The sequence below is a fragment of the Bombina bombina genome, chromosome 1, assembly GCF_027579735.1.
Source record: "Bombina bombina isolate aBomBom1 chromosome 1, aBomBom1.pri, whole genome shotgun sequence".
In the NCBI taxonomy this organism is placed as follows: Eukaryota; Metazoa; Chordata; class Amphibia; order Anura; family Bombinatoridae; genus Bombina; species Bombina bombina.
In genome coordinates, this window is record NC_069499.1 from 1430523726 (window position 1) to 1430543183 (window position 19458).

General features: G+C 34.5%; 1 protein-coding gene across 1 annotated transcript in view; it reads right to left on the reverse strand.

Annotated features, from left to right (window-relative positions):
* LOC128643079 (hepatocyte nuclear factor 6-like) overlaps positions 1 to 18954 on the reverse strand; it is a 38674-nt gene extending 19720 nt beyond the window's left edge. The window contains exon 1 of the mRNA XM_053696020.1: positions 18018 to 18954. Within this exon, the coding sequence (XP_053551995.1) occupies positions 18018 to 18954 (937 nt within the window). The remainder of the gene's footprint in view (positions 1 to 18017) is intronic.
* Positions 18955 to 19458: the final 504 nt, after the last annotated feature.

A 19458-nucleotide genomic window follows, 5' to 3' on the forward strand; every position in this document is an offset into this window, starting at 1 on the left:
GGATCAGTTTGCTAATCTATTAAGTGGTATAACTACCTCTAATTTTCTGCTGCTAATACCTTTCTGTATCTCAGAATCCTGCTGGGGTTTCCCAAATGATGCCTGTATCACAATAAATACTGCTTGTCTCATTTTAGCTTATTCTCTTCTTCTCTTCTTCATGTAAAGGGCTGGTAAAAAATGTAGACCATGCATTTGAAGGCACATTATTGAAACACGCTATACATATATACTGTATGGATATATATATATATATATATATATATGTGTGTGGGTAAGTGTGTGTGATTGCATATCTGGGTACAACTGTGCTTAAAGGGACAGTATGCACCAATTTTCATATAACTGCATGTAATAGACACTACTAAGAATAAGATGCACAGATACTGATATAAAAATCCAGTATAAAACTGTTTAAAAACTTACTTAGAAGCTCTCAGTTTAGCTCTGTTGAAAAGGTAGCTGGAAAGCCCACTGCACGTGGGAAATAAGACACTCTGCCCCTCCCCATTCTTTTGCATATGAAAAGACCATTTACACAAACAAGAGCAAGCTGGAGTAGGCATACGTCGGTATTCTCCTAAAACTTTGGGATTTGGTTAGGAGACTGAAAATTAGAGCAATGTTATTTAAAAATAAGCAAAACTATACATTTAAAAAAAAATAAAAAATCATGGGCTATATAAATAGATAATCTACAAAACATTTATGCAAAGAAAAAATGAGTGGATAATGTCCCTTTAAAGGGTTGGCTGATAAGCAAAACTGTCCGTTCTATTTGTGGCCAGTTTTTGTAATGTTTCTCAGTATAAGGACATCAAATTTAGAAAGCCAAAAACTGCAATCCAATTTTAAACAATCTATTTATGTTTTAATAAATAGAACCTTTAATGCCCTTTAAATAAATTGTATCTATAATGGCATCAGACTGTTCTAGTATTTCTTTAAAACACCAAAAAAATAGAATGTGCTTTACTTCCTCGGGGAATTTAATTAAAAACTGTTCACAGAAAATTACCTTTTAGTACCCAACCTTTAAGGCACTGACGTTTGGTGTAATATGTGAATTGTTCAACAAAAATAATCATTGTAAAAATGATTCCTTTAATTGATAACCATACCGTAGAAATATGACTGTGTGCTACAAGTGTTTTTGTTTTATTTATTTATAAACCAAACCATTTCATTTCTACATAGACATATTATTGATACCCCTTCCACGGACTTTAAATATTTGTATTACAATTCTTCTAACATATACTGTAGGTCACGTTGATTTAATCTATTTTTTTTTACAAGTGTAAAAAATATATAGGTTGTAAGAAAAGGCTAAATTAAAAATAAATAAGATAGGGTGAAAATGGGGGTTATTTTTGCAAAATCAAAAATCAATAATTTGCTCACAGCTCGCTCCCCTGGGGATCATACGCAAGGGATTGTGGGTAGTTTATGAGTGGATTGTGTGTGAGTGGCGCTGACTGAGTCGGCTGTAAAAAAATCAATTTTTTTTTTGCTGTTACCCTTGCATTGCCAGAACTCACTGCAAGTCTGACTCTGCAGTTTCTTATAAAACAAAATGGTTAATTCTGCCTCAATATTATTAACCATATGTGGATTGGTAGATGGTACATTTTGTGGTTTTAAGATCCCTATCTTATGATAAATTTGTATTTACAAGAATGCATATTTATCAGACAATCTATAAAAAGCAAAAAGAAAAAAAAAAAGATTCTTTGTGACCAACAGATCTGCATCTATCCATAATTACTGGTCGGTATTCACTGAGGTAATAATTGTACTGCAGGGAAATGCTGTTACAGAAATAGAGACAACTAGGTCAGATGATGAGAGAGACAGGCCACAAAAGAAGAAAGATTAGCAAGTGATAGAGAGGTGAGACATTTAATACAATGGAGAACAGTTCATGGTGGTTAAATAGGGTGACCATATTGCCGTGACCATATGAAAAATACATATGTCAGGGCTGTTTTCAGGGCTGTTTAAAGACATATTTTGTATAAGAACCCTGACATATGTATTTTTCATGTGTCCCTTTTTAAATCGGCAATATGGACAGCCTACGGTTAAAAGAAGGAGAGTGGAAGCCATTGAAAGCGAGACGAGGCAAAGGTAGGAGAGTATTAACAATGGCAAAGAAACAGATAGTGGTGGTTGAGATTACCAGGGCAAGGAGAACTAGGGATGATCAGAATAACAGGAGATAGACAGCCAAGTCAACTTAATAGGTTAAGAAAGGACAGAGACATCCAGGACTAGGAAAGAAATAAGTATAAAACCAAGTAAGGAGTGAGACTGCTTAAAGGGAAATGAAACCCCTTTTTTTTTTTCTTTCATGATTCAGATAGAGGATGCAATTTTAAACAACTTTCTAATTTACTGTTATCAAATTTTCTTTGTTCTCTTGGTATCATTGTTGAAAAGCAGTACGCTTAGGAGCCGGCCCCTTTCTGGAGCACTATATTGCAGTAGTTTTGCAAGATGTTATTCATTTGCAAGAGCACTAACATCACTATTCCCTGCCATGTAGTTCTCCAGACTTCTGCCTAGGTATCTTTTCAACACAGAATATCATGTTAAACATGCAGAGAACTATTATTATTATCTTTATTTGTAATGCGCCAACATATCCCACAACACTAGTTGTTTTTTTTTGCCAATTTATTTACTCTCTTCAATCCAAGACGATTGTTCAAAAAATATATTCAGAAATAAATGCATATTATGTTTAAGGTCATCGTCCAATGCCTGCACAATAAAAACATATTTATATTTGTGATAAGTAAATAATTGCTGTTAATTTAACCACTCATTAATCGATGATCAACTGTTCATTAAAAATTACCAAAACCATTTAAGTGATTGGTCTGTCTGATCCATTAGTGAAATCTGCCAGGACACAAGATACGCTTTATAAATGGTGTTATCAAATGCTATTAAATATAATGTGCTTATTTAGAGTGTTTCTGAATAGACAGTTAATTTCATCCTTGTGGCTAAAAATAATTAACCCTCTATGGGCTAGATTGAGTGGAGCGGTAGTTTGAACGCCCGCTTGTGCGTTAATTCCACTCAACTTCGGATTTTTGCGAGCGTCGGGTAGCACACATATTACAAGTTAAAACAAAAGAAAGTTTAATTTGCGTGCTAACCCAACATACACAGTTAGAATATTGAGACAATGTTAACGTATTTCCTATAGACTTCAATGGAGTGCAAAAAGTAGGAAAAAAATACCCAACAAATCATTCAAACCCGATCACGATTAACCTAGTGTGCTAAACAGATAAGAAATATAATTATTTCACATACCAATTTTCTTCACATAGCAGAATATGTTCTATTTATTTATAAATATATATATACAGTATATATATATAATATTTTTTGGTAAAATATATAGCTATCTATCTATCTATCTATCTATCTATCTATCTATCTATCCTCTGTATATATATATATATATATATATATATATATATACATATATTTATGATCGTATATAGGTATAGATATATACAAATATATATATATATATATATATATATATATATATATATATATATATATATATATATATATATATATAAAAAGGAATATCTATTTATATATACTTAGAACATATTCCCTTATGTTAAGAAAATTGGAATGTGAAATATTTACAGTAAATACACAGTGAAACACTTTGTTAAATATTAATATTGCATAAATATGTTATTATGAGTGTAACTGTAATTTTAATGTTTTTTTATGCAGATTTTTAGTCCAGTGTGACAGTTAACCAGAGCTCTGAAGTTGCGATATCCCAAATTCAATTGCGCTCGAGCTAATGCATTTACTTTCAACTTGTAATGCGCATGCTACTTCCGACGTGCAACGGTTAATTTGCCATGCGTAATCTAGCCTTATGTGGGAAACATAAAAAAACAGACCCATTTCTTTTATGGACGTACTGATGTTGGCCATTTACTAAATGGCAAATCAGTTGTTAAACCTCATGTATATGATAAGCCAGGCTTATAATTTTGAATTTATTGTAAGATGTTAAAGTCACATTAAAAAATGCTTTAAAGGGACATTAAACCCAAAAATGTTCATTAATGATTCAGATAGATAATACAATTTTAAACAACATCCTATTTTACTTCTATTATCTAGTTTGCTTCATTCTTTAGATATCTTTTGTTGAAGAAAAATCAATGCACATGGATGAGCCAATCACACAAGGCATCTATGTGCAGCCACCAATCTGAGCCTATCTAGATATGCTTTTCAGCAAAGGATATCAAGAGAATTAAACAAATTAGATAATAGAAGTGAATTAGAAAGTTGTTTAATATAACATGCTCTTTCTAAATCATGAAAGAAAAAAAATTGGGTTTCATGTCCCTTTAATACGTTTCGTATTGCACTACCACTTACCTATATCTACGCGTTAACCCCTGCAAATGGGTAAAGCACACAGTTAAAGTCAGCTCTAGACTGACAATACACCCCTGGTCCAGAGCTGAACAGGACCATTGAGTCAATCAGGGGTGGCCTATTGTTGGGAATTTACCAATCATTGGCTGTGTTTACCTCAGGATATGCAGTGTATTGCAGCTTCAGAGCCTCTTTGTGGGGGTTAAAACATAGGTATATCATAGCAATAGGCACTCAAAATTCTGGCGTGCTGCCCTAGGCACTCAAAATTCTACTGGCCACCGCCCCCCCCACACACACACACACACACCCAAAGGTTTTAGGCCTTTTTTCCCCTTAATATTTTTTGGGTCAGTGTGTAAATTTTTTTTATTTTCATAACAATTCAAAAGAAAATGAACTAGCAAAACAATTGCATGTAGGTGGGTTAAATTGCATGCATCTCATACCATTTTCTCCCTAAGAGAAGGGAGAGGAGAGAAGGAGGGGAAAAAGGGAGATGAAGGAAAGAAAGGAGGGAGAGATAAAGAGAAAAGTGGTGAGGGAGAGAAAGGGGAGGAGGGAAAGAAGGGAGGGAAAGAAAGAAGTGAAAGAAGGGAGCAAGGGAGGGAGGGAAAGAAGGGAGGGAGGGAAAGAAGGGAGGGAGGGAAAGAAGGGAGGGAGGGCGGGAAAGAAAGAAGGGAGGGAGTTTAGGGAGTGAGTTGAGGGAGGGAGTGAGTTGAGGGAGGGAGTTTAGGGAGTGAGTTGAGGGAGGGAGGGAGGGAGGGAGAAAGGGAATGAAGTGTCTGTTTACTATTTACTGCGTGGGTTCATGAATGCAGAGAAAGCTAGCTATTAGTAGCTAACATACGTTAGTGCTGAGAGTTTATGATTAGACATCACATGAATGCAGAGAAAGCTAGCTATTAGTAGCTAACATACATTAGCGCTGAGAGTTTATGATTAGACATCACAAGCTGATCTAAGCAGTGCACAGATGCATCCAGTCTGTTAGTTACTAAGACCTGCAATAAGCACTGCGCTCGCAGACCCACCACAGCTGATAAGGGGAGGCAGAATATCGGCACAAGGTCTTCTCCTCCAGCCTCACCTTGTAAGCATATCCCCGGGCAAGTTTCTCACCAAGAACGCTTCCACTGCAAAAATGCCGGCGGCTCTAAATGAAGCACTGGTTTAAAGGAGCACTGCCTGTGAAGAGCAACCTTAATCAGCGCACGTGCCTTGTCTTTTCTGTAACAGCCTGCACTTTATTGATCACTGTACTGTGTGCTGGCTTTTAGAGAGAGGATAGGGCCAATGTGCTGACCCTCCCAAATCTGCTGCACTAGGCACCGGCCTTGTTGGCCTAGGCCATAATACGCCCCTGCAATAGGGTAATATATAATGCTGTAACTCATTACTGCAGCCAGTCATTACATTTTTTTCCTACAATCTTGCAAATAATTAACACAAAAGGTGATTGTGAAAATGTTTTGGATGCTTTCACACCTTTTTGCTGCAATTGTTTTCCAATATGAAAACTCCCCCACAACTTGCCTTTAAAGGAAATAATCCAGACTGAAACTGGAGTAGTTATGGCCATTGTCATTTTATTGGCAAAACTATCATTGTTTTTTTTGCTTATCTGATCCCCTAGTGGAGACCAAATATGTAGGGAATATGTAGTAGGTTTATGCTTGTGATGCCTGTCATGGGCAATTCTTAGAACTGGAATGTTCTTCATTTTTTTAGAAAGTTAAATTAAAGGAAAAGGTAACAAAATATATAATGAATATTTATTGCAAATTTGTTTTGTTCCATACAGTAAAACATTTTTTATTACAATTTTTACAATTACAATTTTATATTACAATATTAAAATTATTTGTGTCCGTGAAAACATATGATGATAAAATATATACAGGAATATTAAAGGGACAGTGTACTGTAAAATTGTTTTCCCCTTAATGTGTTTCCAATAACTTGTTTGACTATCTGCAGATTATAAAATGTATGAGAAATTGCTTCTTTGGGTTTGTTTTTGTATATGAAATAGCAGTTTTTCTCTTTAAAACCACAACCGATTAAAATGGGTTGAGCTTGCAGGGAAATCAGATCTCTATATTTTATCACTTTCTGTACACACATACATGCATTTATATTATCTATGTCTGTATACCAAAGCTCAATACTTAAAGCTCCAAAGCTTACCTCTCCCAAACCACACTGGGAATGTAATTTCTTCTGCTCAGTTTACACAGCTTTTCTATAGCCAATACTGAAGTATAGAAACTTTCAGTATAGGTATGGATACCACACCACAGACAAAAATAGCTATTTAAAATGCTGAAATAAAGGTAAATTCGCAATTTGCAAAAAAAAAAAAATTACACTCCAGCAGCGAAAACGAATCATTTGGAATAAACTAAGGGCCAGATTATGAATGGCGTGCTATCAGTCAAGTGCAAGCCATATCGGGTTTATCACTCCTATTTGCACGCGTCGGCAATAGCGTGCATATTACAAGTTGAAAGGAAACGCGATCGCTTGAGCACAATTGAAGTTAACAAGCATTGGGTTAGCACGACCTCCGAACTCTGTTTAACTGTTTCACTCAAGTAAAAAGTGTCACAAAACACATCAAAAATACATGTAAAAGTACAGTTACAATAACACCATCTAATAAAAAAAAAAAATTTAAATCACAAAAATGTTATAAGGGCTCAAAGATATGAGATCTCACGTGTTGTAAAAAAAAGGCAGACAAAGGCTTTAACTAATAAAGACATACATATACATGTTTAAATATATAGATATGTATATATAAAATTGTAGTGTAGATACACTCTCACATAAATTCACCCACCACCAGGGTGCTCTCAATATCATCGTAACTTCAAGAAACAATAGGCACTCACTGTTCTTGAGTCAACTGTGCAATACATTTTTAATTATGTATTTTTAAATAGATATACCTATATATATCCGTATGCAAATTATTATGACCCTGGGGAAGTCTCCCTATGGGTGATGGGGAAACCAGACGTGGACTCCTTGCCCAGTGTGCTTAGAGGAATGTGGCTGCACCTCACTGACGAGGCCCATAGGAGGCCGAAACGATCGTCTGGGGTTGTCATGTTCCTTGTTCAGAGGAGAATTGCCTGGTATTTCAGGGCTGGACTGACCTTACTTGGCGGGATCAGACTGATATACTTCAGGAAAGTTTTCTTCTGTGAAAAGCACACTGGTCTAAAAGAGGCTGCCTCCAGGTGGTAAATCGCCATAGAACAAGCCACTGAGCTGTTGTTCGTTCCTGGTAGAGCGCTTCTCTCTTTGTATATATATATCTGTATGTATCTAAACCTATATATAATCATGTATGTATTTAGGTATAGATATACAGTGGGGCAAAAAAGTATTTAGTCAGCCACCAATTGTGCAAGTTCTCCCACTTAAGAAGATGAGAGAGGCCTGTAATTTTCATCATAGGTATACTTCAACTATGAGAGATAAAATGTGGAAACAAATCCAGACAATCACATTGTCTGATTTGGAAAGAATTTATTTGCAAATTATGGTGGAAATAAGTATTTGGTCAATATCAAAAGTTCATCTCAATACTTTGTTATATATCCTTTGTTGGCAATGACAGAGGTTAAACGTTTTCTGTAAGTCTTCACAAGGTTGTCACACACTGTTGCTGGTATGTTGGCCCATTCCTGCATGCAGATCTCCTCTAGAGCAGTGATGTTTTGGGGCTGTCACTGGGCAACACGGACTTTCAACTCCCTCCAAAGATTTTCTATGGGGTTGAGATCTGGAGACTGGCTAGGCCACTCCAGGACCTTGAAATGCTTCTTACGAAGCCACTCCTTCATTGCCTGGGCGGTGTGTTTGGGATCATTGTCATGCTGAAAGACCCAGCCACGTTTCATCTTCAATGCCCTTGCTGATGGAAGGAGGTTTGCACTCAAAATCTCACAATACATGGCCCCATTCATTCTTTCATGTACACGGATCAGTCGTCCTGTCCCTTTGCAGAGAAACAGCCACAAAGCATGATGTTGCCACCCCCATGCTTCACAGTAGGTATGGTGTTCTTTGGTTGCAACTCAGCATTCTCTCTCCTCCAAACACCACGACTTGTGTTTCTACCAAACAGTTCTACTTTGGTTTCATCTGACAATATGACATTCTCCCAATCCACTTCTGGATCATCCAAATGCTCTCTAGCATACTTCAGACGGGCCCGGACATGTACTGGCTTAAGCAGGGGGACACGTCTGGCACTGCAGGATCTGAGTCCCTGGCGGCGTAGTGTGTTACTGATGGTAGCCTTTGTTAGGTTGGTCCCAGCTTTCTGCAGGTCATTCACTAGGTCCCCCGTGTGGTTCTGGGATGTTTGCTCACCGTTCTTGTGATCATTTTAACCCCACGGGGTGAGATCTTGCGTGGAGCCCAAGATCGAGGGAGTTTATCAGTGGTCTTGTATGTCTTCCATTTTCTAATTATTGATCTCACAGTTGATTTCTTCACACCAAGCTGCTTGCCTATTGCAGATTCAGTCTTCCCAGCCTGGTGATTTTCTGGTGATCTTCGACAGCTCTTTGGTCTGGACTGTTTGAAGTTGTGGACAGGTGTCTTTTACACTGATAACAAGTTCAAACAGGTGCCATTAATACAGGTAATGAGTGGAGGACAGAGGAGCCTCTTAAAGAAGAAGACACAGGTCTGTGAGAGCCAGAAATCTTGCTTGTTTGTAGGTGACCAAATACTTATTTTCCACCATAATATGCAAATAAATTCTTTCCAAATCAGACAATGTGATTGTCTGGATTTGTTTCCATATTTTGTCTCTCATAGTTGAGGTATACCTATGATGAAAATTACAGGCCTCTCTCATCTTCTTAAGTGGGAGAACTTGCACAATTGGTGGCTGACTAAATACTTTTTTGCCCCACTGTATATAGTACCAAAATACCATCAGATATATGTAGAAATATGTATTTATGAATAAAGAGAATATATTCTTGTATGTGAAGAACATTGTAATGTGAAATATTCATATTTTCATGTCGGGTTAGTGCACTTGAGAATTTGCGTGTGTGCTCTATTGACTTCTATGGGGGAATTAATTAAGGGGCGTGCAATATTCTAAGCTCAGATTTTTGCACACATCAGGTTAACGTGCAAATGATAACTTTCTACTTTCAACTTAATAATACAAGCATGCAAAAAGCTTACTTTTAGCAAATCAGGAACGCAAAATAGCGCTCCACTCATAATTTAGCCCTGAATAGGAGAAACAATTAGGATACACTATCCCTTTAAGATCAGTCTGGAAGTGGTTATATAGATAAAATACTTTAATCCACAAGCACATTTGATGAGAGATCCGAGAATCAGTGACCCCTTTAATAGGCCTTGTGCAATTTGTCTATGTTTTATTCAAAAAGAGTATTTTAAAATGAATTACATTTTTCCTCCAAATCTTTTCAGAGGGAGGCTTCTCTAAACTTTTTCAAATAAGGTAACAAGTATAGTTTATTAAATAAATATATATATATATATATATATATATATATATATATATATATATATATACACCGTATTTTTCGCTCCATAAGACGCACCTGACCATAAGACGCACCTAGTTTTTAGAGGAGGAAAACAAGACAAAAAATATTCTGAATCAAATGGTGTAGTACCCCCATAGGTGAAAAGAAGGCAATGTCAGTAAGGGGAACTTTAAGTCTTTAATTACACCGATGCCAGAGGCATAACCTTAACCCTTTTGGTGCTTAGGTTAAACTAACTTAAGAGTCTGCTTCTCATCAGGGCAGGACTCCAGACATCTACAGGCGTCTCATGTGTGTCCCTCAGGTCCTAATCCAAGTAGTGCAGGACAACATACCCCAAGGGCGGGTAAAGCTGTGATTCCCAACTTAGGCGGTGCCAATTTTTAAAACATTAAGGGCCAGATTTAAATTCTTATATATATAAAAAAAATCACCTGTTGCTCCAGCCCACAATCAGGAAAACTGGAAAAGGTCACTATTAGTGCATTTTTTGGCAGCATATGGCTCACCTGTTGCCAGTGTTCTTCACTGGGATAAGTTCTGCTCCACATTAGCACTAGCTGCAGCAGATCCCCAGGTCTTCACACAGCAGCTTCCGGTTCACTCAGATCAACCCCCAGTCTGGGCTGAAAAGCTCTGCCCTGCTCCTAAGTCCCGCAGACACTGTTTGTGGGTTCATTGTCCTATAGTCTGCACTCTGCTCATTGCGCAGCGCTTCCTCATTCACTTCTCACAGTGACTGACAGATAACTCGCGCCCCGCTCGCAGGAAGTGGAACTCAGTTAGACAGTGCCCTAAGGCGGCTGCCTAGACTCAATATGCATTCGCTCCATAAGATGCACAGACATTTCCCCTTACTTTTGAGGGGGGGGAAAAAGTGCGTCTTATGGAGCGAAAAATACGGTATATATATATATATATATATATATATTTATATATATATATATATATATTTATATATATATATATACAAAACACGGAAGGGGACTGTACATCCCATGACCCTGCAACATGCTCAGCCCTGGGTGCTCACTGGCACTCATGGGAAGCTGTGCTGTACCCAGAGTCACAGGCAGTTAACCCCAGTTTACCCCGGACAGGTCTGGGTGCAAGGACCATAGGGAAATTTACAAAACCAATTAATACAACACACAGAGAAAGTCCAGCACTCACTTAAAAGCTCTCAACTAAGATTAAAAACAAAAATGGAAGGGTTAGTTACCACCAAATGGGACAAGCCCAGGTACCACGTCAGAGTGCAGTCCCCTTCCGTGTTATGTATATGTCTGAGGTCATTGCATAGGCCTGTGCACCCTTCACTTGTTCCCAGTTTGTTGGATTGAGAGTTTGCATTGTGTGGCTGATTTAGGGTCCCAAGTTTTTGGAAGGGACCTTGACGTGGAACCTGGGCTTGTCCCATTTGGCCAAATGCGGTAACTAACCCTTCCATTTTTGCTTTTAATTTAGCTGAGAGCTTGCAAGTGAGTGCTGTAACTCTGTGTGTTTATATATATATATATATATATATATATATATATAAAAGTATATATTAAACTGTATATACTATTATATATAATTTTTTTAAACTGTATATACTATTATTATTATACATATTTATTAAACTGTATATACTATTATATATACTGTATATATATATATATATATATATATATATATATATATATTCAACTGTTTATACTATTATATATATATATTTATTAAACTCTATATACTATTATTATCATATATCTATATATATTTATTAAACTCTATATTCTATTATTATAATTTATTTGTATTGCGCCACAAAATTCCTTAGCGCTGTATACTACTATATAAACAAACTAAAAATCGGTAATACCAGTAATATAACACAAGTATAATTAACTAACCCCATGGCCTCTATACACAACATGAATGCATAATTACTGGCAGTTGCACTATCAACTAAGTGTGGCCCCGAGTTAGTGCCCTGCTTTAGGGAATCTTATCAGATGATTTACCTATAAAAAAAATCCCTAAAGACATAAATGGTGATTATCTGTAGAAAAAAAACATTAGATGAGTTTTTCTAAAGAATTTTGTTTGACCCCATTCATTTTACTGTTGCTATATGAAAATCAAAGCATTCCCATGGGCTTTCAGTTATCTCCTTTTTTTTCTGTGAATTCACCATGTTACATACAGTTTACATTCACTACCAATCATATTAACAGACTGAGTATTGATAAAGTCGCATGCATTGTGCAACAGCACATTCTCCAGTATGGATATAGCCATTTTTGTCCATAATTCTGTTCAGCAGGCTCATGCAGTTACCAAATGCTAGGCCTCTATTGTTTTATATATTATCATTATATTAATATTATTGTATTCATTTATTATGAAAGAACATTAACCTAAAATAGTGTTGAACACAGGGGTACTAAAATATGTTATAGTAGCTTGCAACAATATATACTGACAGGGAAAAGGAAAAGTGTGCTGCAAAAACTATTGTATAAATGCTAATAAAGTATAAAGCTAATATGTTGAAAACAACAACGTACTAGTCACAGCTGAAAAATAGTAATAGATAACAGACCCCGTATATAGTCACCATTTTATGCACCAAAAATTCAGTATGGGTTTATATGTGTTAATAGAATATACTGTGAAATTTATGATAAAGTTATTTAAAGACTATATATATATGTAAACCTTTAAGAAATATATATATATGTGTGTATGTGTGTATAACACAGGGAAAAGGAAAAAAGTGCGGCAAAAATTATTGTATAAATACTAATAGTGTCTCCAAATATAGTAACACTGTACCATTTTATGCACTATAAATTCAGTTTTATCTTAGCATGGGGTTATATGTGTTAACAGAATATACTGTGAGTTTTATGATAAAGTTACTTGAAGACTAAGTATATATATATATAAACCTCAGGAAAGACAGCTCTCACTGGAATTTAAATTAAAAAACTAGGGAATTTATTCAAGGGTGATGTTTTAGGGAACAGCTCCCCTTCCCCAGACCATATATATATATATATATATATATATATATACAGTATATATATATATATATATATATATATATATATATATATATATGTGTGTGTGTGTGGGTGGGTGGATGTGTGTAAAACACAGGGAAAAGGAAAAGAGTTTGGAGGGTGTAGTGTAGAGTCAGGCGCCAAATGTATGGGAAAAGGAAAAGAGTGCTATGAAAATTAATATATAAATGTTAATAAAAAAAAGTCTTAATATGTTGAAAATAACAAAGTTATTATTAACAAAGTACTAGTTACAGCTGAAAAATAATAATAAATAAAAGGTAACAGACTCAATATATAGGGCTCCATTTATGAAGCTGCGATGGCAGCTTCGGAGCGCGTTCGGCTGCAGTTTTGCACGAGTTTGATGACCGCTGCTTCTTAACCTATTACGTCAACTGTTATGTAGCATATCTCAATCACCCCGATTTTTCCCACCAGGGAGATTGTTAGCCCCTGCTTGTGTACGATTGGCTGCGCCTGAGCAGGGAGAAGCATTGCACACTAGCCATAGTGTGCAATCATAAATGCAGGCAGATGTGATGCAGGGCGGTCAGGGACGAACATGTATGCCACTGTCCGCCCAGTGAAGTCTGGACCATAGTCACTGTACCATTTTATGCACTAAAAATTCAAGTTTATCTCAGTATGGGTTTATATGTGGTAACAGAATACATTGTGAATTTTATTATAATGTTATTTAAAGACTCAGTATATATTTATACACTTATTTGTGACACTATATATTGTGCTGTGTTTGTATACTTTGCACTGTTTTATCTGATGAAAGGTCTTATGTAGATCTGAAACGTCATCAAATAAATGTAACACTTATTTGTGAAAAGCCTGAGAGTGCATCATCTTTGCTTATTTATATATATATATATATATATATATATATATATATATATATATATCTCAAGACAGACCACACTCACTGAAATTTAAATTAATTATATTATTTATTATTATATAGCACAGTAACGAAAGGGTTAACATTCATAATAGCAATTTAATAGCATTTCAGGGAAATAAAAAAATTATATATATTATATTATATATATATAAATAAATATAAACCACACACACACATTCATTCACTACTTAAGGAGTCATAAAAATAATCTACTCATTTAAATATAATAAGACAACTAGCTGGGTGCAACATACAAAGCATAATAGTGTAAGATTGTTGGATGAGATCTGAACTCAAATGATTTAGGACATATTTATTGACAATTCAAGGAACTAACAGTCCCCTTCCTCATAAGAAGACAGTTCTTAGAAACCTTAAAAAACATATTCTAAAACCTGTGAGTGTTGATCTTTGCCAACAGCTACACTATGCAATATAAACATATATATATATATATATATATATATATATATATATATATATATATATATAAGACAGACAATACTATTCAAAGATCTTTGCAGTAGGCCCATGCAATGCCTAATTATAACTCAGATAACATTTATCTAGTCTCACTCGTAGCAGATTCTTTATCATAGCCCTCTTATTATAAACATTATTTTATTTAAAATGTTGATTTAAACAGGTTGTTTTTCAATACTGATTTCCCAGTTAATTATGCTGATTATTTTAACATAATGATCACTCCAAACGGCCTGTACGACTAGCCCTGTGATCAAGTATAAACTCAGCATTAAATCTGCCACAAAATTTTAGTCACTAATATTTATTCTACCTGAAGGTTTTTTCATGAATTCACCACCTTGTATTCTGTAATCTAAAATAAGATACAATATACATTAAGATACTTATCGCTTTTTTAGAGAGTACAAATATACCAATATTTTATTTTTCCTGCAGTGGAAAATTTGAGTAAATTAAAATGCACTTATTTTGTTATAGAAAAAATATTTTAAAAAATAAATATAAAAATATGTCAAAACCATACATTTAAATAAACATGTAATAAATGTTTGCTTCAATTAAATAAATATAGCAATTATATAAACATTTTATAAATGTTTATAAACTTATCAGCATACAGCATTCAAATTAAAAAAATGCATGTGTGTTGTGTTTATCTAAACAACTGTATCTAAATGTCATGGTTTATATACATACAGACATATATATATAAATATATATATATATATATATTATTCTTTTTTACTGAGAAAATCACAGAGAATTATTTTTATAGCAATGTTTCTGCAACACGTCTACTAATGAAAATTAATAATCTGGTTAACACTTTGCACTTATGCAACAGATATCTGGCACAATATTGTTTTAAACTAGATGCAGAAGTAACAGTTTAACACATAAGATCAATATTATTGGGTGAGTTTCAACACAATACACTTTAAAGCAATAATCACAATAAATAATTGTGGTATCTGTTTTTTATCGCCTTTACTACCATCTCAACATTTCTGGGGGTAAAAAATATTGAAAAATATTGCCATCTAGTTTGAAGAAATGAATTATTGTTGTTGTACAAATGTTTAACAATTTATAAGAATCTGAGCTTCTATATTTCAAGCAGGATAAATTAGGAAACTGATAAATTAGGAAAAACTGATGTTTTATCGACCCTACTCATCAAAGTGTATGACCTATTATACCCTCGATAAGTATGATACCTAAAATTTCATAGGACATTGTCTAATTCATATAATTTAATTTATAAATGGTTTGATATACCTAATATGAGACAAATAAGAACAGATTCCTTGAAAATGGATATTAGCTCAAACATAAAGTTGTATACAAAGCACAGATCCATATAAACCTTTCAAATGATGGAAATTAATACCATTGATAGGTTTAGTGATATTAAAAACATTCTCTTTTTTTGGGTCTCTAAAATTAAATTTTGGTTGTGATAAAGCTCAAAAACATACTAATTAATGTGCATTTATTTTACATCCACTTGTTAATAAAATATAAAAACTTTTCACTCAGCATAATAGGACTTTCACAGGTACGCTGTCTGCAATAAAAAAAAGCACGTATTTCAATGTGATTTTTGCTTTTTAACATATCTTATAGTTCGTAATACGTCTTCAAAAACCAGAAATGCTTTATAAAATTACAGTGCTCATTAGTTCGTATTACAAATCGTATCTTTATATGTGTTATACTTATACGTAAAGCTAAGAATACAAAATAAACTAACTTTAGTTTGGCAGCTACCTGGTGCAAAACGCATTTATTATTATAATTATTATTTATTATTAATAATAATAATAATAATAATAATAATTCTCTAATATCACACAAGATGTGTAGAAAAGAGTTAAACTTATGTTGAAAGCCCTGCTCCTAAAAATTCTACAAATAAAAACACCAATATCATCCTTGTAATTATTATACTCTACTGAAAGATAAAATGAGATTAAAAGTAATACACTATTAATCACAATATTTGGTCACACATTCTAATGCTGACATTGCTTTGGTATTTTTACATTTTAAAACTTGTGCATTCTTTAAAATTCATATATATTAAAAAAAGTATAAAAAATGTAATTTCTAGTATTTCTAGTATTACAAGAGACATTTTATTAGGAGCCACAGTGGTGTGTTCTGTTCAATAGAGAAGTCTTAATTTGCCACTAATAAAACCGCAATGTGCAACAATTATTTATAAAATGGTTGCTATAGGGCTACAGTCAACATCAAAAGCAAAGCCCAACAATATTTGAGGTTTTAAATATACATGACATATAGACCAACAAAATTGTCGAAGCATCTGCAACTGATTTATTTTTATTATTTTTGCTTTATAATAATATTACAAATGTCTGGAAAACTATAGATTTTTTTCATAATAATAAGCAAATATCAATCATTACATATTTTTTGTATCTATTTTTTTCTTTTTTTACATTTCAAAGGATTTATGAGGAAGTAAAATAATCTGGTGGCTATATATGAAAGTATTTTAATTGTAGTAATAACTATCAATATGTTCTATTAATAATTGTGCATAAAGAAGTCATTTTCATCTTTTAACCTTGACAAAATTACCCTTCTCTGTTAACACTGTATTATTATTTTACTAAATTGTTTATAACAATTATACAAAGGGAAATGAGCAGCATATTTAATGCTTTATAATATACAAGAAAAATATTAACTAATGGTGACAAATTTTACAAAGATCCCAATTTTAGTATTTAGCTAGCGATCTTGTGCTTGTGGCACTAATAATACAAAAAACTAGCCAAATATATAATTAAAATACATTTAATAAAAATATTAGTGAAATGATATATTTGATTAAAAAAAATTGTTCTTAAATAAAAATTATATATTTTTATGTATAGTTAGGTAATGGCACTTATTGACAAATAGTTTACCAGAAAAATAGACATATAAGACTTACAGAAAACAATATAGACGTGCACATTTAAATAATGAAATAAAAGCTATATTGTTAATACACTTATCAATATGAATAGTAAAATATATTTTAAAAAATATCTTACCATAAGCAATACAGGGAAAAACAAAATGATCAAATTGTAAGTTTTAAATGTGTTTCGATTTTTTTCGCTATGAAATAGCTATTTTCCAAACAAAAAAAATAAGAATATGTAGAATTTGCATACCAAGAGAAACATATCTTCCTCTAAAGACTTTTATATCACACTTTATCACCATGTAATATGTGCTCCTGATTTTACTTCACCAATCCTTAAATTAAATTTGACTTTAAAGGCTGCATAGAAATAAATAGGTATTATTATTATTTTTATGGTCTTATAATAATTAAATAATAAATTCAGGCCTTCAATGATATTACAAACGCATTCACTGGTCACTGTAAACACAAAACTAGATGCTGTATAATAAATTAAAGACCTGAGGATTTTTTGAAGTTATCTGTTCTAGGGGTCATAGGTGAATGTTACCTTTTGCAATTTATTTTAGTTGGACAGTTCCCTGTATTGGTCCAGGTAGACAGCATGCTTGATAAAAAAGTCTTACCTTCTAACCTTAAAGCTGCCATTCTCTGGAACTCAGGTTCTTGAAGCCATCTCCACATTCTCTTAAAAGTCTCTCTCCCAGATTTCAGTTTGCTCCATGGTTTTGGGTTCCTTAGTAAGTCAGAGAGTGTACCCTGCGACCTACATAATACCCTTTCTGCAAAGATGGCTTGTGGGATGCTATACCTCTTCAGCTCTGCTATAATTCTTTGGGCAACATCTTTGGTGTTTATCTCTTCCAGTTGGCTGGAAAGGGCAGTGTTTTGTGTTGAAATGGAGGGGTTTTGTCTGCAATTCATTTCAGTTCTGTGATGGACATAATGGTGTTGGTGCATGTTGGGTGACCCCATTCCTGAGGTAGGAGGTGGGGACAACTCCCTGGAAAAGTGCTGATCAATTCTGTTGAACATAGTATGGTGGGCATCATAGCTATTTCCAGTGACCATCTTCTCACTAGCCAAGTGCCCAGACGCATGGCCATAGCTGTGCATGGTAGTAAGGTTAGGGCTGGGTAAGGAAGATAAACTTTGACCCATGCTTATATCTTTGGGATAGTGGCTATAGAAATTATTATGTGGCCCCAGTCCTCTGTCTTCTCTCATGAGAGTGAAACTCCCAATTACGTTCCCAACTGGGACACATTGGTGATGCTGGTGGTGATGGAACTTTTCATGGAGAGGCTGAAGCGGGGTCAGAGTAGTGTAACTGTTGGTAGATGTAGGTGGGGAATCTCCCCCAAACCCAAGTCCAGGGTGCAGAGAGGTAGCCAGGTGGTGTTCTGAGCGATGGTAGTCATTTCCATCTAACACAGAGGTCATGCTGGACACAAGAGATGGTCTTGGAACTGGGGGATGTAAAGTCCTGCCTTGGGAGTGCATTAGCTCCTGGTCTGAGCTGGACAAATCTTCAGAATTTTCCAAACCCAAATGGACATTCATGGCTTCAGGCTACTGCATTATCTTCTTTATCTAGTCTTGTGGTCATTAATCATTACAATAAATTGACTGAGCACAACCACAGTCTGGGATCTAAGTAAATCATTCAGCTTTTCAATAAAAAAATGTATCAGGATTCTGTTTGTCTTTTGTCTTTGTTTAGATTGTGCTTAACAGCCACATGAAGGTAACACAATTGTTAGATTACAGAAACAAACCAAATGCAACGCATGAATTCAGTCCTGATTGTCTAATTTTTTAGCAAACTGCTAAAAATGCTTACACATATAATACCCAAACTAGACTCTAACTACATTAAAACCTTGACCTATAACCGGAACGTATGCTAAAGGCACGCAGACCATTCTTGCTTGACTATAAAGTTCTTCATGAAATGTTACCTTTCTACTGGACTAGTCCCGATACAAATCAGGAGCTGTTACTCATCCATGCAAGATCCCGTGTTGTGTAGAGCTCAGCTGACTCCGTTGGTGAAGCTGCCTTTCT